This window comes from Miniopterus schreibersii (genome assembly GCF_964146895.1).
Source record: "Miniopterus schreibersii genome assembly, chromosome: 7".
Lineage (NCBI taxonomy): Eukaryota > Metazoa > Chordata > Mammalia > Chiroptera > Miniopteridae > Miniopterus > Miniopterus schreibersii.
The window spans coordinates 51,036,773-51,054,723 of NC_138108.1; the positions used below are offsets into that span (position 1 = coordinate 51,036,773).

A 17,951-nucleotide genomic window follows, 5' to 3' on the forward strand; every position below is an offset into this window, starting at 1 on the left:
TCATGTTTATGTAAGAATTATCTTGCTGTATAAGTTAAGTGGCATCTCATTTAGATATATGTCTTGAGAGAGATGTTCAATATGAAATTCATAAACCAAGTGTGACTCAACTGATCCCAGGGTATTGCTATGTTTTAAGTACAATAAAATTAGCTAACACAAATGAACTAGTAGACTAGTAGTCTTTACCTGTAATGAATTTGAGAAGCTTGGTATAAATATGGAAAAGAGTTTATGGCACAAATAGATAACTTAAATGGCAAGTTAAATCTTTAGGTTTCAACAGTTTGTTAAAATGAGAAGAGGGCTTAGCGTCAACAGAAGAATCTGTATTGTGTGCTTTATAAGTCAGGCTTACTACTGCATGATAGGATAAATGTACTAATCAAGAGTGATGCTTTTGCTTTAATTATCAAGTTTATAGTATATTTAGAAAAAGTTGAAGCAAAGTAGAGACATTGGTTTATTTTATTTGGTTTACTTGACTAATTTGTAGAAACTTTTTCAAGAGGTTTTCTGATTTACTTTCTCAGGTCAATGATTTTTTGGAATTAAAGAATTCCTCAAATTGTTAATCCTCTTGGATGGCCATTCATTCATTCATTCATTCATTCAATAAATATTCATTGAGCACATTTTTTGTGCCAGGACTGTTTTAGGTTTCTGAAGATACTGTAGTGAACAAAATAGATATATTAATCAACAGTTTTGTGGGAAAGTTAGACAATAAATAAGAAAAATAAATATATAGTAATTTAGATGATCTAAGGGAGAAATGGTGTTGGTGATGTGGTGATGATTTTTAAATAATGCAGGCAGGAAGGGCCTCATGGAGAAGGCAACGTGATATGAGAGTGGAGCATTCTGAACTAAACTTGTGATTGACACGTGCATGTGCCTCTTACAGATTCTTAATACTTGTCTTTGAATTTGGAGTGATAGATTAAAGGAAATGTGTAGATCTCATTGGCCAACATTTTTCCACTTCAGAAATTGAAAATTGATAAGCAGTTCAAGTTCCATATAAATTTTTATGATTATCATGCATTTTCATTCAAAGCCTTTTATTAAGATCTTGTAGTCTAGGTTATAAACCTCTAAAGATGACAAGCAATAGTCCCTGCTTCTTAAGGATCTCACAGTGTGATAGAAAGCCAGGTATGAAAATAGAAACTTGCTACGTAGCATACTATTTTATGTGCTTTAATTAAGGATATACAAGAACAACAAGAAAGGAGTACCTAAGACCTTGTCAGTGAGTCAGAATGGTTCCCCAGAGTAGGTAATGCATGAGGTGAGACCTCGAACATGCCTAGGAATTTGGCAGGGTATAAGAGAAGGCCATTGAGGGAGATTGAACATCACGTACTAAATACTTGGCATGAATGCAGGGGAGACCATAGTATGCTGAGGAATGGCTAGCAGTTTGGGAAGAGAGTGAGACCAGTGAGGAAGTCAGAGGCCTCAGTTAGAAGAGGTTTCTATGCCAAATGAGGACCTGGGGTTTTGCTATACCTGTGATGTAGAGATTCTGAGAGATTTAAGTAGGGGAGTGGCAGGGACAGACTTTTATATTAAAAGGATTACCATTTTAGAAAAGTAGGATTACTGTGGCTGTGTGAGGAGGACTGGAGGAAAAGAGAAGCAGAGAGACCCCTTAGAAGGCTGTTGCTGTATTTCCAGTAAGAACTAATGTAGGATTATGCTAAGATGACGGTACAAATAGAGAAAAGATATTTAGAAAGCAGAACCAGCAGAAGAGAGTGAATAGTTGGTGTGGTTTAGAATCTCAGGCTTATTTATCTCTGTTAAATCCCTCTATTATAATTAGAATGGAGCTGTGGAACAAGTCTGCTAAGTACTTAGGAATTTATAATGTTCGATAAACCTGTTCGTTCCCAAACTGAATTAATACAGCTTTAGCAAGTTTAACGTGTGTGTGTGTGCGCGTGTGAGTGTGTGCCTGAGAGCGTTTAAGTGACACGTGAAAGACCACACTAGGGACACTCTACATTTAGTCTTGGATGTGGAGGCTAGAATTGAGGATACTGACTTCAGAATTTCAATTGAGAATGGATTAAATCAAATAACATTTTATCAACACAAGATCCAAATATTCTTTTTTTGTTGTTTACATATGACAGCTTTATAAACATAGAATTCACATACCATACAATTCGCCCACTTAAAGTATACAATTCAGTGTTTAGTATATTCACAGAATTGTGCAACCATTATCTCTGTCAGTTAAATACAGCGGTGCCTCGGTTTCCGAATGTCACCCGTTTGGGAGACCCTTCGAGCTCTGAAACGCTGGAAAACCGAGGGGTCCACAGCCCACAGCTGGGCCTCGGGGTCTCGCCCTCAGCGGGAGCCGCGGGGCGTGTTTGACAACCGAAGCATTTCCTTGCGGGTTTGTGGCGTTAGTAAACCGAAATGTTCCTCAACGGAGACGTTTGAAAGCCAAGGCACCACTGTATTTCCCTAATCCCCCTCAAATCCCCAGTACCCATTAACAGTACCCATTTTTCTCCTACCTTTCCACAGCCAAAGGCAACCACTAATCTTTCTGTCTCTATAGATTTGCCTTTTCTGGACATTTACTATAAATGAATTATGCAGTATGTGGTCATTTGTGACAGACTTCTCCATTTAGCATAATGTTTTCAAGGTTCTTCAGTGTTGGAGCATGAATCAATGCTTCATTTCTTTTTATTGACAAGTAATATTTCATTGTATGGATATACCACATTTTATTTATCAGCTGAGAGTCATTTGGATTATTTTCACATCTGTGTACAAGTTTTTGAGAGGACATATGTTTTCATTTCTCCTTACTCAGGAAAAGATTTGCTAGGTCATATAGTAATACTATGTCTAGCCTTTGAGGGATCCAAATATTCTTAACTTAGGAATATTTGAAGTGGAATATTTAGATGGGCATTTAAAGTACAGACAGTTTTATAGTTCGAATAGGTATATATGGCTCTATCTTTAGACTACATGTATTTTAGTAATCAGTAAGCTATTTATAGAGAATATTAAAATTTTCTTTATTATCTCAATACTCATTTTTAGAATGATTTTATTATTGAGTTGATACATACTTTGTTTTACTTTATAGAAATACTTTAAAAACTGGCTCACAGTTATGTCACTGTATTTAACTATTAATTGTTTTCATGTATTTAGCCCAGATCATGTTAAGACACATTTGGGAGTGTGCTTAGGGATTTGTATTATGAGGGTAGGCAGTTAAATTCTCTCTAAGCAGTGTTATGGAGGGCCTTGAATCTGCCAAGTAAAAATTAGGAGTATTATATTAATATTTGAGCCTGTCAGTACAGTAAGACATGTACAGATTATATGCAATTCAGAAAATAATAAGTCAGGAGGAAAGTGGAAGAGGCATATTTGAAAGGATGTGAGTAAATAATTTGACTAATTTTATAGTGAAGAGAATGGTAGAGAGCATTATTGTAACTTTGGGAATTTTTGGAGATTGTGGATGTAATAAAGGAGAAGACTTGGTTTCTAAATTACTAAAAAAGGAAGTTATAGTCTGAACAAAATTAATTTTTTGAGTAATGGAAGTTATAAAATTATGTTAACATCTCAGGAAAAAACAGTTTTACTATTTTGGTTATCTAAAAACTAAACTGAAACTGTCACTGTTAATCTAAAACAAAGCTTTCAATTATCCTACTATCTACAGTTAAACTAATGGTAACACTCTTTGAAAGGCAGGTTGACAGGGGATATTCTAATGTATTTCTTGAACATCTTATTGAGGTTTACCTGTGAAAGCAGTATGCTTCGAAGTGAAAAGGCTATTGACATTTTTAACTTACCTTTGCTCACATTAACTTATGAAAGAAACTGTGTTGACTTTCAATGAGCTGTTTTCCCACTCTTGTATATTTAATTTGAAGAAATTAAAGAGATTTTCTTCTGAATTCTGGCCAACCACGTAAAGACAAAACACCTAGCATGAAGTGTGCTATGCACTCTTTTTACAATGGCTTTTTGAAGTAAGTGTAATTAATCCTATTTTACTCATTTAGAAACTAAGACTCAATAGACATACTGGCTATATGCTGAATGATACAGTGAACTCATAAACACAGAGCAGTAAAAAGTCAATGTGATTAGCAGCTTTCTGGGTAGAAGCTAAAGTGCTTTTATGGTTCAAAGATGGGAAGTTGTGGCCTAATATTAGACAGATACAGTTTTATTGATGAAGTGACTCTTGGGCCTATATTTGGTTGTTAAAAGGGAAAAACAGAATATGGCTCAGTGGTGTAAATAGCACAAACAAAGAGGAGAAGAAAAAAGATTAAACATGACATTTGTTAGGAAGTTTACTGCCATTCTCTTTCAGTGCAGGAAACAGTAACCCACTAAAACTCAATTAAAGGGATAGATATTTGAAAGGCTTGCAAGAAGTCTCAGGGAATATAAAAAATTGAAAAGGCACGTCTAAGGAAGAGAACCTGAGATTGGCCACACTCTCATCTTCTCCTGCTCAGAACCTCTCAGCTTCTCTGTACATTTGCTCTTCCAACATTTTTTTCCAGCCCACTTTTTTCAGCTTTGATATTCTTAGGACCACAGCCTTTATGACCTCCCACTTAGCAACAAGTTCCCCTTAGTTTCTATTAGTTAAAATGTCTATGTCAGAATTTGCTTAGATCATAGTATCTTTTAGAGGCAGCAGATACATGTGCTAGATTGCTGGCCAGCCATTGTGTCCTGGGTCATTCCTGGCTCAGACAGCTTTGACCGCGGCAGTAGGATCATGTGGCCCACTGTTGAGGGTCAAGGATTGCCTCGGTAGCAGGAAGTCCTGTCTGGCAAATTAGATGGTCTATGAGGAAGCTTGAGTCAGCACAGTGGGCTTGACTATCTCCTGGATGGGGGTGAAGGGTGGAATTTTACTTTCATGAAAACTGTCACCATTTAAAAATTACTTCAAAACAAGGATCGGTTTTCTTTCTGGTACTCTAGTCTCTCAGTGATGCTGTTTCTCTCCAAAATCTCTCCCTCCCCACTCCTCTTATCCCCCTAGCTCTTTTTCCCACTATTTCTTCTATCATCTGGCCCTAACGATGGGGGGAGTTGGGGGGGAAAAGTCTTCAGTTTTCTTAAAATTAAGAGAAAACAACAATAACAAGACCGGTTTGAAACTTAGACATTATATATGGTATGTGAGGAGGTGGATTTAAAAAAATATTTCTCCTGTGTTTTAAAAGTATTTTCTGAATTTAGTAGAGAGAGCACATACATTTCTACTTACTAGAAAAATAAAATTCTGTAGTAATTTAAATTTGGGTTAACTTATGATGAGAATTATACAAAATGAAAAATGTTGAGAACATTTTTAAATGAAAATTATTAGATGAACTTTTATAAGGCAAAGGCTGTGACTTATTTATCTTTATAATCTAACAACTAAGCCATTATATAATTTTGTAGTAGATGATCAATAATAGTTGTTACTAAATTAGTAATAGACCAGCTATTTCAATACAGGAGGCAGAGAGAGAATAAGTACTTCATATATAATAAGTATTTTTCTTGATACCATCAGAATTCTCAAATTTCTCATTGTCTAACTTCAGTATTAATTTTTTTAAAAATGGTTCTTCGTTGATTGAATTTTATGTATAGTTTTGGACACTCATCTGTGGTTCTCCTACTTTACTGCAATAGGAGATACTACTATTTGGAGTCTATAGATATTAAAATTTTAAGTGTAGTTCAGTCATAAATGTAGTCATTAGAAAATAACTAAAATTATATAATTTTGAGTATTATAAAACAATTATAACTGTGTACTTAGAATTTGAATCGAAGGTGGCAATTTATTTTCAGCATTTCACTTTTTTACATGAAATGTTTTTATATTTTTCTGAGTATGAGAAAATGTGTAACTTTTAATATAGATATTCCTAATCATTAAAAAAGTAAAGAATAATTGAGATATCCTCCCATTGCATATATAACTATTTCCTACTTCTCTGCTCATCTACATATATGGCCCCCCAAAGGCCACCCCAATTCCTGGATATATACCAACCTCCAATACCTTATACCACCATGTCACTTAGCTCAACGTCTTGCAAGCAAGCATCTGCTTAGCTCAGCTTTGATCAGGTTTCCATCATTGCTCCAACCTACTAGACTATAAACCCTTGAGGCAGACTGCTTAACCTAATTGACTTACTCGTTATATCCCAAACACCTAGCGTGCTTCATGATTTAATAAATGACTTCTGAAAGGCTGAACATGTGATGTTTCCATAAATGGTATAATTGGTGTCATTTGTAGCATGTGGCGAAAGAACTTTGATCTATCCTTATTTAGCTGAGCATGCAGAGGAGAAGACTCTGGCATTAGATGGCATAACAAGTGACCAGCTATTATGTCCCAGACTTCTTACGCAGACTGGAAAGTTAACAGCATAACTCTGAGCCCTAGAGGATTCCTGAGAATTTTGTACAGCCACTCTCACTTTAATGAACTATAGGCAAATAGCATGGATTTTACTACGGTACCGGTATACACACATTAGAAATCTTTCTTTTTCAAATAATTTATTTAACTGTTAGTGATACTTGCACATGGCAAATCATTCAAGTGGTGGAAGATATATAGTGAAAAAGAATTTCCCTCTCCTAGATTTCAATTCTCCACTTTATGTAGAAGTAAACACAGTTATCAGTTTCGTATATACTTTTCCAGAAATATTCTGAGCATACAGACATAAGATTATGTCTCCTTTTTTTCTTTATTACACATAAGATCTTGCTATTTTACTCTCTCACTTTACTTTTTTAACAGACTACCTAGTACACACCTACCTCATTCTTTTAAGAAAGGTACCACAATTTAACAGTTTCTTACTGATGTAATATTTTGTTTTTAAAAGTCTTTTGCAATTAATATGTTTCATAAGTATCCTTTCCATATATCTTTACCCATAGGTATAAATATATTTCTTGGGTAAATTGAAGACTTTTGAACAGGAGAGTGATACTATTAGGAAGACAAACCTAGCGTTACAGTGACCAGGACAAAAATATTTTCTGCGTGGTATTCACAAGCGCTTACCCTCATTTTGCTCCTTAAGAAGTGCCTTGCTTTCCCTGTTAGGGAAGCTCTGCCTTTTCCCCGTTGAAAGGGAGATTTTACCCTAGTTCAGCAGATGCAGTTCCTGGCATCCTCTCTTGAATGGGGGATCTTACAGAGTAAGTGTCACCCTGCTTTCTGTTATTCATTGGCCTTAGTTACGATCCAGAAGTGTCTCAGAAATTTCGTTGTGTGGTCTTTCTGCTGGTTCTTTGGGACCCCTTGCGTTTGTAGGTGGAGGGATCAATTAACCAGACGTTGTCTCTCTATTTATCCTTCTGATCGTTGTATCCTTATTAGAAAAATCTAATTCTAGTCAATATTTAAATCTGTAGGTTCTACCTATGCTTTAGTTGATTCATACATGTTAAATCCTGCTCAAATCTTCCTTTAATATTCTTTTATACCTTTTCTTACATCTTTAGGATAACCTTTTCCTCACAGATAGCTCATTGCAGGAGAATACTTAATGTTTTGGATGGAAAAGAATTCTCCCTGAATAGATATTTACTGAGCAGTATGAAATCAGTGCTTTACTCTTGGATAATTTTCTCATCATAAAGTCTCTTGAGGTATAAATGCGACGACAGTAAATCTTTAAAAGATTTAACAGAAATCTGTAATTCAGTATGATACACATTTAGAGGTAGAACTAAGGCAGTGGAAAGGAGGAAAAGGAAAAGATAGAATCAAATTGTTAAATATTTTAATGTAATGTGAAGTGTTTTGTTAATCACCAGCTTGATAAAACTAAGTTACTTGAAGGCCAGTTTAATTCAACTCTATCGTTTTTCAGAGAAGGAAACTAGTATTTAGAGGTGTCTAAGCCTTGCTCCAGATCACAGGCTGCAACAGAGCACCTGATTTTTGGGGGGGGGGCGACATAATTTTTTGATTGCTTACAGAGGTGGTTAAAATTTATCAAGCAGCGCCCTGGCCAGCTTGCTGAGTGGTTAGAACGTCAGCCCGCAGACTGAAGGGTCCTCCGAGGCTTGATTCCGGCCAAGGGCCCGCGCCTCAGCCCTGGGGCTCGATCCTGGCCCCCGGGCGCATGCGGGAGGCAGCCGGGCAGTGTGTCGCTCTCACATCAGTGTTTCTCTCTCTCTCCCTCCCTCCCTCTCTCTCTCCCTCCCTCCCTCCCTCCCTCTCTCTCTCTCTCTCTCTCTCAAAAGCAACGGGAAAATATCCTCACGTGAGGATAAAAGAAATTATCAAGCACCAAAGGAAATCGATCAATTTTACATGTTCAGATTTTAAACCACAATGTACTATATTACTGACTTGAAATAACTATTTCTGAAAATGTATGCAAATATAAATTATATAAAAAGAATCATTTCCCTTCAATCATACTAATTTGGAGAAGAATTTTGTTGTTTAATAAGCTATTTCTGCCTCATCATCTCCTATTTCTCAAAATCTGTTAACAGAATAACTTTGGTTGTTGCTTGGTTTTTTGGTTTTGTTTTGCTTAATACCTCGAAGTATTATTTGTCCAAGTGTTCAGTTGCCTGGAAATTATCTAAAGAAATAGTTGCATAAAGGCCTTTGTCAGGACTTTTAAGAAGTAATGGACTTGTAAATCTCTGTTGTTAGTGGTCGTGTTAAACCAAAAGAAGCGGTGTTGTGACTGATATTCTTCCTAATCATTGTTTTTCACTTGAGGTTTCATTGTAAGGAAAAGTAAGGGTCCACCAGCTCTTCTTGTGTGCTTTGAACTCTCACGGGGAACTGTTGGTGTTATTAACAAAGATAAAGACACTCTTTAAGAAAACTTCCAGGAGAAATATCTTAGCCTGTTTTTATGCTTACTTTCTGAATTTTCCCTCTATTCTATAGCTATATTTTCAATAGTGAAGGAATCATGCAACTGAAGCACAGGACAGCTGACCACGTTTCTATTTCTTAGCCAACACGCCTTGCCCTTCTTTATCTGCACCTGTTCAGGTTTACATTTAGCAGATGTCAGTCTTCATAAACCCTGATTACACAAAAAAGAACATTTGATATGCATGAATTCGAACAGTATTATTATTAACAACTGATCATTGAATCTTTTTGGAGTATAGAAAATTATCTGGCAGGGAAGCAGTTGTTTGTGGTAATTGTGATTTTTGTCTGTTATAGGTAGATATCATCTTAGTAAAATGCAGTAAATTGATGTTACACAGCGTGAGTGAGCATTACAATAGGTATTAACTGTATATCATACATTATCAGATTTAAACAATTAGGACAAAGTATAAAAATAATAGATTGTAGAGGAATGCTGACATAAAAGATAGGTTGAATACAATTTTCTCGTTATATTGCAGTGATACTAAATCAGCTTGAATCATTTTATTATAATAATTATATAGAGTTACTACTTATCAAAGTTTTGGTTAACTGAATTCCAAGTAATGCAGTTTTTGATACTTTAAATCAGAATTTTGTCAACCTTAGCACTACTAACATTCTGGGCCAGGTGTTTTGGGGCGGGGGTCCTGTGCATTTTTAGCTTAGCAGCATCCCTGGACCCTTATCTGCACAGTGCCAGTAGTACCCTGTCCATTGTAGCAATCAAAAATGTCACCAGACATTGCCAAATGTTTCCTAGTGGAAAGTCACCCCTGGTTGCCAACTACGGCTTTAGAACATGGGAAAGATCTATGATGAATTAAATCACTTATAATCCCCCTTCATCATCTTCTGAATGTTTTTTTCTTGTTCACATTAGCCGATTTATTTTCTAGTGTAGTGCTGTATGTTAATTTTTAGTTGTAGTAATCTTTATCCTATCCAGTTGACTTTGCAAATAAATTATTCTGAAGTTATACATTAGAAAAATATACTCTCATAAATAGCCTAAACTAAAAGATGTACCTACTAGTTGATATTCTTCCATAGATGAGTGTGTGGTCAGAGGGGAGTCATATTATTATATTTTGTTCCTTTTGATCTTGTGGTATATGGGCTGTTTTTGGCCAGAAAGACTCAGTTAGTTAGTGGTGATTTGCAACCTAGAAGAAAGTGATATTTCATCTAGGTATTTCATTAACACATAGCCTCAGAATGAGAGGCTATCACAAGAGTGCAAGTATCAGATCCGGATGCTCTGGCCATAACAGAAATCTGGGAATTAATGGTTTTTGGATACCTGAACTGTTTTTATTTTAATGAACACAGTTTGATTAAATAATCTGAATAAGTGGGTTTTACTAATTTTTATGTAGTATGCTTCAATAATGAATAACTCATTTGATCATAGAGTAATTGTTTTTTCAACTGAAAATGAATGTATTGGTTTTATTTATATTTGTGTTCCAGCTTATTTTGAAAGTTTCGCAGTAAAACATGCTACCATTGGTACTTATACAGTTGTAAGGCATTTATTTTTAACACAAAATTTATCTGGGTAAAAAATATGATAACATGCCAAACATATACATAATCTATAAATAGATCCAACTTTGAAATATTTACTTGAAGTGAATAATCTAAAAATACCTTAAGGTTTCTTTTACTGCCACACATGCTCATGGCTCATTATACACACAGACCAGACGTTCACTTATTAAAACCAATAGCTGACAGTTAATTGAGTGCTAGGTACTCAGCACTTTACCTGCATTATCTCCTTTAACCCTTTCAACTACATCTTCATAGTACTCATGAAGAAATGGAAAGTTCTCTGAAGTTACATAATTTATACAAGATCATAGCTAATAAGCTCCAGACATGGCTTTGGAACCCAAATAACACATATTTTCAAACGCAATCTGTATCTTCATTGCTTTCACGTTTAGGTTTACACTCTTCCACCCCAATACATATGTATTTTTTGAGTGTTTACTGTGTGTGAGACTTTGTGTTTTTGGATTTTTTTACTTTTTATTTTGAAATAATTTAAATTTAATAAAACAGTTACAAAACAAATACAGAGCATACATACATATTTTTACCCAGCTTCCCCTAATTTTAATAATTTATATAATTGTGGTACATTTATCAAAGTTATAAAAATCAGAAAATTAACATTGGTACAGTACTATTACCCAAACTGTAGATAGACCTTCCGTGAATTCCCTTAGTTTTTCCATTAATATCCTTTTTCTGTTCCCAAATCCAAGCTAGGATCCCACATCACATTCAGTTGTTTTATCTCCTTAAACCTTCAACCCGTTGTAGTTCTGCAGTCTTTATTTTTCTCTCAAGATCTTGACATTCCATGAGTACTAGTCAGTTTTCTCAATTTGGATTTGTTGGGTATTTTCTCCTGCTTTGACTGAGGTTCTGTGTGATTGGAAAGAATGCCACAGACGGGATATGCCCTTCTGAGAGCGTCAGAGGACACATGATGTTAACTTGTTGGATTACAGGTTATATAGTTTCTGCACTGTGAAGTTCTCTTTTGCCCTTTTTAATTAGTAAATATTTTAGATATGATACTTTGATTCTATGCAAATATCTTGTTTCTCCTCATACTTTTAGCTACTGCTTTTAGCATCCCTTGGTGCATATGTATTTTAAAACTTCTTACAATATGGTAAACCAGTGATTGTTCTGTGGCTCTTTCGCAATTAGATTGACTAGGGTTCCTTCCAGTGCTATGCTTGTGCTTTATTTAGCAGGGCACAATAGTAAATGAAATGTGAATTCAATAATATTTAGCTCAAAAAGAAAAATTTGAAAGGCAAATCCTTGTTAATTTAAGCATAAACAATCTTCATTCCAGAGTAACAAAGGCTAGAGTAGATTTGTTGGTGGTTTTTTTTTAATGGAAAGGATATGTATAAGGTGAACATGGAGTAACTGACCAAATTTGGGGTTACTAGCAGTAAGAAATGGCTATTAAAACATGAAAAAAAATTTAAAACTTAGAGCCAGTTTTAAAAAGAGAACTTCACATACAAGGAGACTACTCAGCCACCTAAGAGATTATATGACTAAAATATATATAAGATCAAAATAGTTGGAATAAAATAATATATGAATAACATATATAGTAGAACTTCTAAGGAAAATGGTTGCATATGAATTTTTTTTAAAAAAGCTAAGACCCTTCCCACTTAAATGAACAAAATGAACCAAGAATAAAAGAGAAAATTACACTTTTACTGAAACTAAAAGAGGCCCCCATTCCTTATACTACTAGTTCTAGTTCCACTTTTTCTTATTGTCAGGTTTAAATTTTATTTTATTTTTAAACACTGTTATAATAAAGACCTTACTGGTACTTTATTTCTACAGAATAGATCCTCAAAAGATTGCAAGATCCAAATGTATGTATATTTTTAATAAATATTTCTAGGAAAAGTAATCTTCAATGAGCAATACGTAGAGACTGTTCATTTTGCCTTCTGGATTTTCCTTACTTTTGTCTTGAATCAAGTTATATCAACAGAAAGAAATATACCTAGAGTTTATAACTTGCCTATAAAAAAGTAGTGACTATTATTTTTTAGCTCTTATATGCCAAGTACTCAGCTAAAATGCTTATCTATATTACATTACCAAGTTACTTTTGCTGTGCAATGCAAAGGCAATTTTAAAAAACCACAGTTTATTATTTTTAAATAATATATTTAAATAACAAATTTTTGAATTTTTGGACAATGAGGTTACCAGCTATAAATTTTTAAAAAGTCTTTTTATGTAAAATCCATCTCGATAAAGAATCCACATTGTTTTAATGTTTGGTGAAATGGGACGTTGGTGAAAATAGTTCTTAAAGACTTCACCTACAAAGCTCATTAGTTAGTGTTTGATGACCCAAAACCTGCCCTTTAGCATTAGTTCCATATAACCATCAGTACTGACTGTGCCTTTCCATGATGAATGCTGATAAGCAGTAAGAAAAGTTCTGTAAGATTAAGCCCACACTCATTACAGCAGTGCCATCACCTATGGAGAGGATTGATAGCAGTGCCAGAGTATGAAGTTTTTAAATTGTATATGACTGGGAAACTCATTGAAATGGTCTTACTAATGATGCTATTCTTCAGCCTGAGATTATCTTTACCATATGTATTTATCTTATGAGAAAAATCATGTAAATATCATATGGATTCAATCAATATTTAAACATCAACCCTGCATTATTTTAATTGGTCAATATTTAAAAATGAAATCAAATTATTTTTCTTAGAAAATATATAGTAATTATGTGAATTGGCTACAGAATTCCCTACAGAAATCTTTTTATGGTTAGATTATTTAAATGATGAAAGTTTACTTGTGGTTGATTATAAGTTTATAGGTGAACAGTATCTTTTTTTGTTTCTTCCCATAAATTGTGTACTCCTTAAACTTAAAGCAACTGTGAACTTCACGATTGCCTTGCTTAATTGCGGGATCAGTGTATGCAGAGAGTATTAAAATGATCGTAACCTAATCCAGATTAAAAAACATTTTATTGAGGTATAATTGACAATGTAACATTATATGAGGTGCACAATATGATGATTCAATATTTGTATATATTGAGAAATAATCATCACATCAAGCCCAGTTAACATCTATTACCACACATACCTATAATTTATTTCCTTGTAATGAGAACTTTTAAGATCTTCTTTCTTAGCAACTTTCAAATATATAGTACAGTAATATTAACAATAGTCACAGTGCAGTGCTATACATTACATCCCCATCACTTAATCTAAATTATAACTGGAAATTTGTACCTTTGACCCTCTTCACCCATTTCTATTCTGGATTTTTTTTATATCACCATAAACTATTACAATAAAACCAATGTAAAAGTGTACCCAAAATAGCTAAGCAAATTAATAAAGATGCTTAGAAGTGGGTCAGTCATTATAAACCAGTGATATGAAGGCCATTTTGAGACCATAGTTCACACCTGACTCTAGTAAAAACTATAATGTAATTTGTCTTTTGGGGGGAGGGGCTCACTGTATTGGGGGTTACCAGGTCAGGTTCTTGGATTCTTAAGACCAACAAGCATATTTCTATCTGGATTTAAAACCGCAGGGTTACAGTCCATTCAGATGCGGTGGTATTTTCTTGTTTTATTGAGCCAATATGGGTATTACACTGTGAGTGAATAGGTAACGAGGTGATATAGGAAGGATAAGAAGCTGATATGTTACTTTTCCTAAGGTGGTAGCAACACCTCTTTGTGTAGAATTGCTATATTCACAGCACTATTAATTTTTTTATATAAAGAAACTGCAAGTCTATTAGAAGAGGATTTGGTGTTCTTAACATTAAAATTATTTCATAAATTGGTATTTTTAAATTATATTTGTTTTATTTGTTCCACATTTTATCTTTCTGAAGAACATGTGTTCTAAACTTACTTCATATCTTTAAAAACTATGCCTAAGTGTTTGACTTATTTTAAGTATGTTTAACTGTTTCGAATAATTCCAGTAGTATTGAGAATTAACACTTTTCTTCCTCTCAAAGATATGGAGTCTGGAGAACGGTTACCATCCTCAACAGCCTCCTCTACTGTACCAACTTCATCTTCTATACCTTCTGTGGCTTCATCGGTTTCAAAAGGCGGCCTTTCCACTGGAGCTGCTTCGCTTAGCTCTGCAGTCAACCCATGTGGTGAGTATCCTTATTAACTCAATTTTAGAATGCCATTCGTGTACTGATTTGGTTCCCAGTGTTTTATTCAACTCTGAATACATTGTTGTCAATGCCTCCATTGACCTGTTGAACAATGGTGAGGTTAAACACCTAGTCTTGCTTTTTCTGAATTCTATCAGGCTCTCCGGTCGCACTGGTTATTCCATGTGTTACATGCTTATGGGAAGCTCTCTTTGTGAGTTTCATATTAATGTCACCATTTCAATAAATAAATTAGTACATGCAAAGTCTTTCTAAAACAATAGGCCTATGAGGGGAGTGAAGAAATACAAAGGAGGCCTTGGTGATAAGAGTAGGTACCAGTGCTGTGAACACTTTGCCCTAAATTTGCTTCCAGTATTTGACATGACCTTTACCAAACTCCAACTATCTCAGTTCACAGGCATACACTAAAGGCAGGTCATTCACTTGAAGGAAAGTATTTTAGAAGTTTTAAGTATGGCAAGTTTCTCTTAAACATGAACAAAGTTTATATTGCTTAAAAAAAGAGCTTTATTTCAGAAGTGAAAATATCCCTAATTTTCATTAATTATGTAGGAATTGTTTTTAATTAGCATCCAAAATCATTTATTGCCCAAGCACAGGTTTGATAGAATACATCCTTTAAAATATATATATATATTAGAGAGGAAGGGAGAGAAAGAGAGAGAGAAATAGCAGTGTGGAGAAACATCAATTGGTTGCCTCCCATATGCACCCCTACTGGGGATGGAACCCACAACCTGGATATGTGCCCTGACCAGGAATCGAACCAGTGACCTCTCAGTACATGGGACAACACTCAACCAACAGAGCCACCCTGCCATGGCAATACAGCCTTTTTTTAAAAACACCTGAACTTGATTAATTCATTCCTTTATCAATAGGAAGGTTTTTAATCTTAAATATTTTTAATTTTATAGATTATTTCATATCTTTATAAGCAGTAGAACTAAATGGTTATTCACTTTTTCAAGATTAGATTTGTAATTTTGGGTAAGTAAAATGCATAAATATGGAATGTTTGCTAACCCTAGCAATTTGCCAAATATATATTTGTTTAATTATTTTGATCTAATCAATGGAACAATAACAAGAAGGATGTCATTTTGTCATTGTTTTACCAGAGTAATTTTCTAAAATACTCGTAGGTGATTACAAAATAACGAAAATAAAATAGCATTACATTAAAATAAATAAATGAAATCTCTGTTCTCCTGCACCCTGTACAATCTTGGTTAACATTTAACAACTTCATCCACACTTCCCTTATATATAAAATGATAGCTATATATATAAATGATGAGTGCCTTTGATGATGTGTGTTCAAAAAAAGGTGATGCCACAGTTGGCATTTAACTCAAGTTACTTTGTCTAAATGATTGGACGGTTGTACTTTTGTAATTTTTCTTTTCTGCTTCTTATAACTATTCTTCTGAATTAGTCTTTCATATGTTTCTATAGAAATGTCCTTTTTTATGTTGAAGGCTTCAATAGTATGTTTGAATACAGAGCCTTGAGTTTTCTGGACACTTTGCTGTCGCCTATTTCTCACTTAGTTTTTGAATGAGTGACACTTGAGTTGCTTGTGATTCTGATTAGTCAAATTAGGGCACTATTTTTCCGTTAGTGATAGTTGGGAATTGCGGAAGAGAGAGGGTAGCTAAGTTGCTGAGTAACATTAGAACTTTCCTTGTCTAGAAAGGAATAAATTTTTATCATTTATTTGCCAATTTAAAAGGTTACAGAGTTTTTATGTTGGTTCTTTCATTGAATGACATATAGTTTTTATTTCTATATTCAGAAATATATCACTCTAAATACCAAGAAATATATACCTTGAATACTGAGATCACAAGGTTGTTCACTCTCTAGGAAAATGACTTTTAGTGTATAACTTTCATAGTATTGTAGATTATGTTTAAAGTCAAGCCTGATCTTAACTTCCAGCACATAATTTACTTAAGAGAATTTTTAAAAAAAGAGAATGCTTAGTTGTCCTGCAAACTCAGTTTATCACATTTTCCTGTCTTGTTTGATAAAATACTTTGGGCCTGTTCATTATCTGATAATTCTCTCCACTTTAAAATAAAATCATAGAGTGATAATAGACTTGGCCTCTTTATCTTAAACAATTTGAATATCTTCAATTTTTTTTTGCCTGATATATAGAGACAACAAACAGAATTTTCATCTTTAAAATGTCAAAACTTCAACAGTTTTTTAATGGTCCCTTGGAAGACATTCTGTTTTTTTAAACAGTAATTTTAATTGACCATTTTCTGTCATCTTCATTAATGATATGTCTATAGGAATTCCACTGAGTTACAAAGGATGTCATTCAAACCAGCTTTCAAACTTTGAATGATTAATTTCTTTTGAATCAATACCTTGTTAGGATTTGAGATTATACCTACCTACAAGTTATCCCGTTACTATTATGGATATGACAGAAGACATGAGTCTCCTGGGTCAGAGATTTTATTATTTATGGCACAGCAAATAGCATGAGCATCATGTTGGCATTGGTTTCCCATTCCTCCCAAATCCCTCAGCGGTGACACAGAGCAGCCCACTTGGATCTTATACATGCTATGGGTTTGTGTCACAGCTTAGGAATACTGAGCCTGAGGAATCCACTGCTTTTATTGTAAATGAAAAAAAACCCTTTTTCTGGAGGATGTTACCTCATCCTTCAAGGTTGACCACTGCAAATGCAGTCCTGAGAAATGGCTTGGTTGAAGAGTAGTCAAGGCCTTGCATTCTTGGCATACCCACCAATAATAACATGTAGGGACCTTGAAGAACTGCCTTTCACAAAACACCTTTCATTTTTATTACAGTAACTTGGATAAAAAATAACCCTGCAATAAAGATTAATTAATCTTCTCTGGTTGGTGTGGCTCAGTTGGTTGGGTGTTGTCCCATGGATGCTGGCTCGATTCCCGGTCAGGGCACATAACCAGATTGTGGGTTCCATCCCCAGTAGGAGGCATGTAGGAGGCAGCTGATCACAGCCCATTGACTTTTTGTTCTCACATCCATGTTTCCCTCCCTCCCTCTCCCTTCCTCTCTCTCTAAAAATCAGTGAAAATATTGAAAAAAAGATTAATTAATCTAAGGCCATCTGCATATATGTGTTTTGTTAGTCTTATCAAAATATAAGAAATACAATATTTCTTTTCTCTTTAAAGTATGATTAAAAAGCAACTTCCCTACTTCTAAAAAATAATTT

General features: G+C 34.4%; 1 protein-coding gene across 30 annotated transcripts in view; it reads left to right on the forward strand.

Annotated features, from left to right (window-relative positions):
- The window catches only part of BAZ2B (bromodomain adjacent to zinc finger domain 2B), a 273,729-nt gene that overhangs the window by 148,660 nt on the left and 107,118 nt on the right, over positions 1 to 17,951 (forward strand). For all 30 annotated transcript variants that reach the window (XM_081141719.1, XM_081141724.1, XM_081141723.1 and 27 more), the window contains one exon: positions 14,549 to 14,695. In XM_081141719.1, the coding sequence (XP_080997845.1) occupies positions 14,551 to 14,695 (145 nt within the window). In that variant the 5' untranslated portion in view covers positions 14,549 to 14,550. The remainder of the gene's footprint in view (positions 1 to 14,548; positions 14,696 to 17,951) is intronic.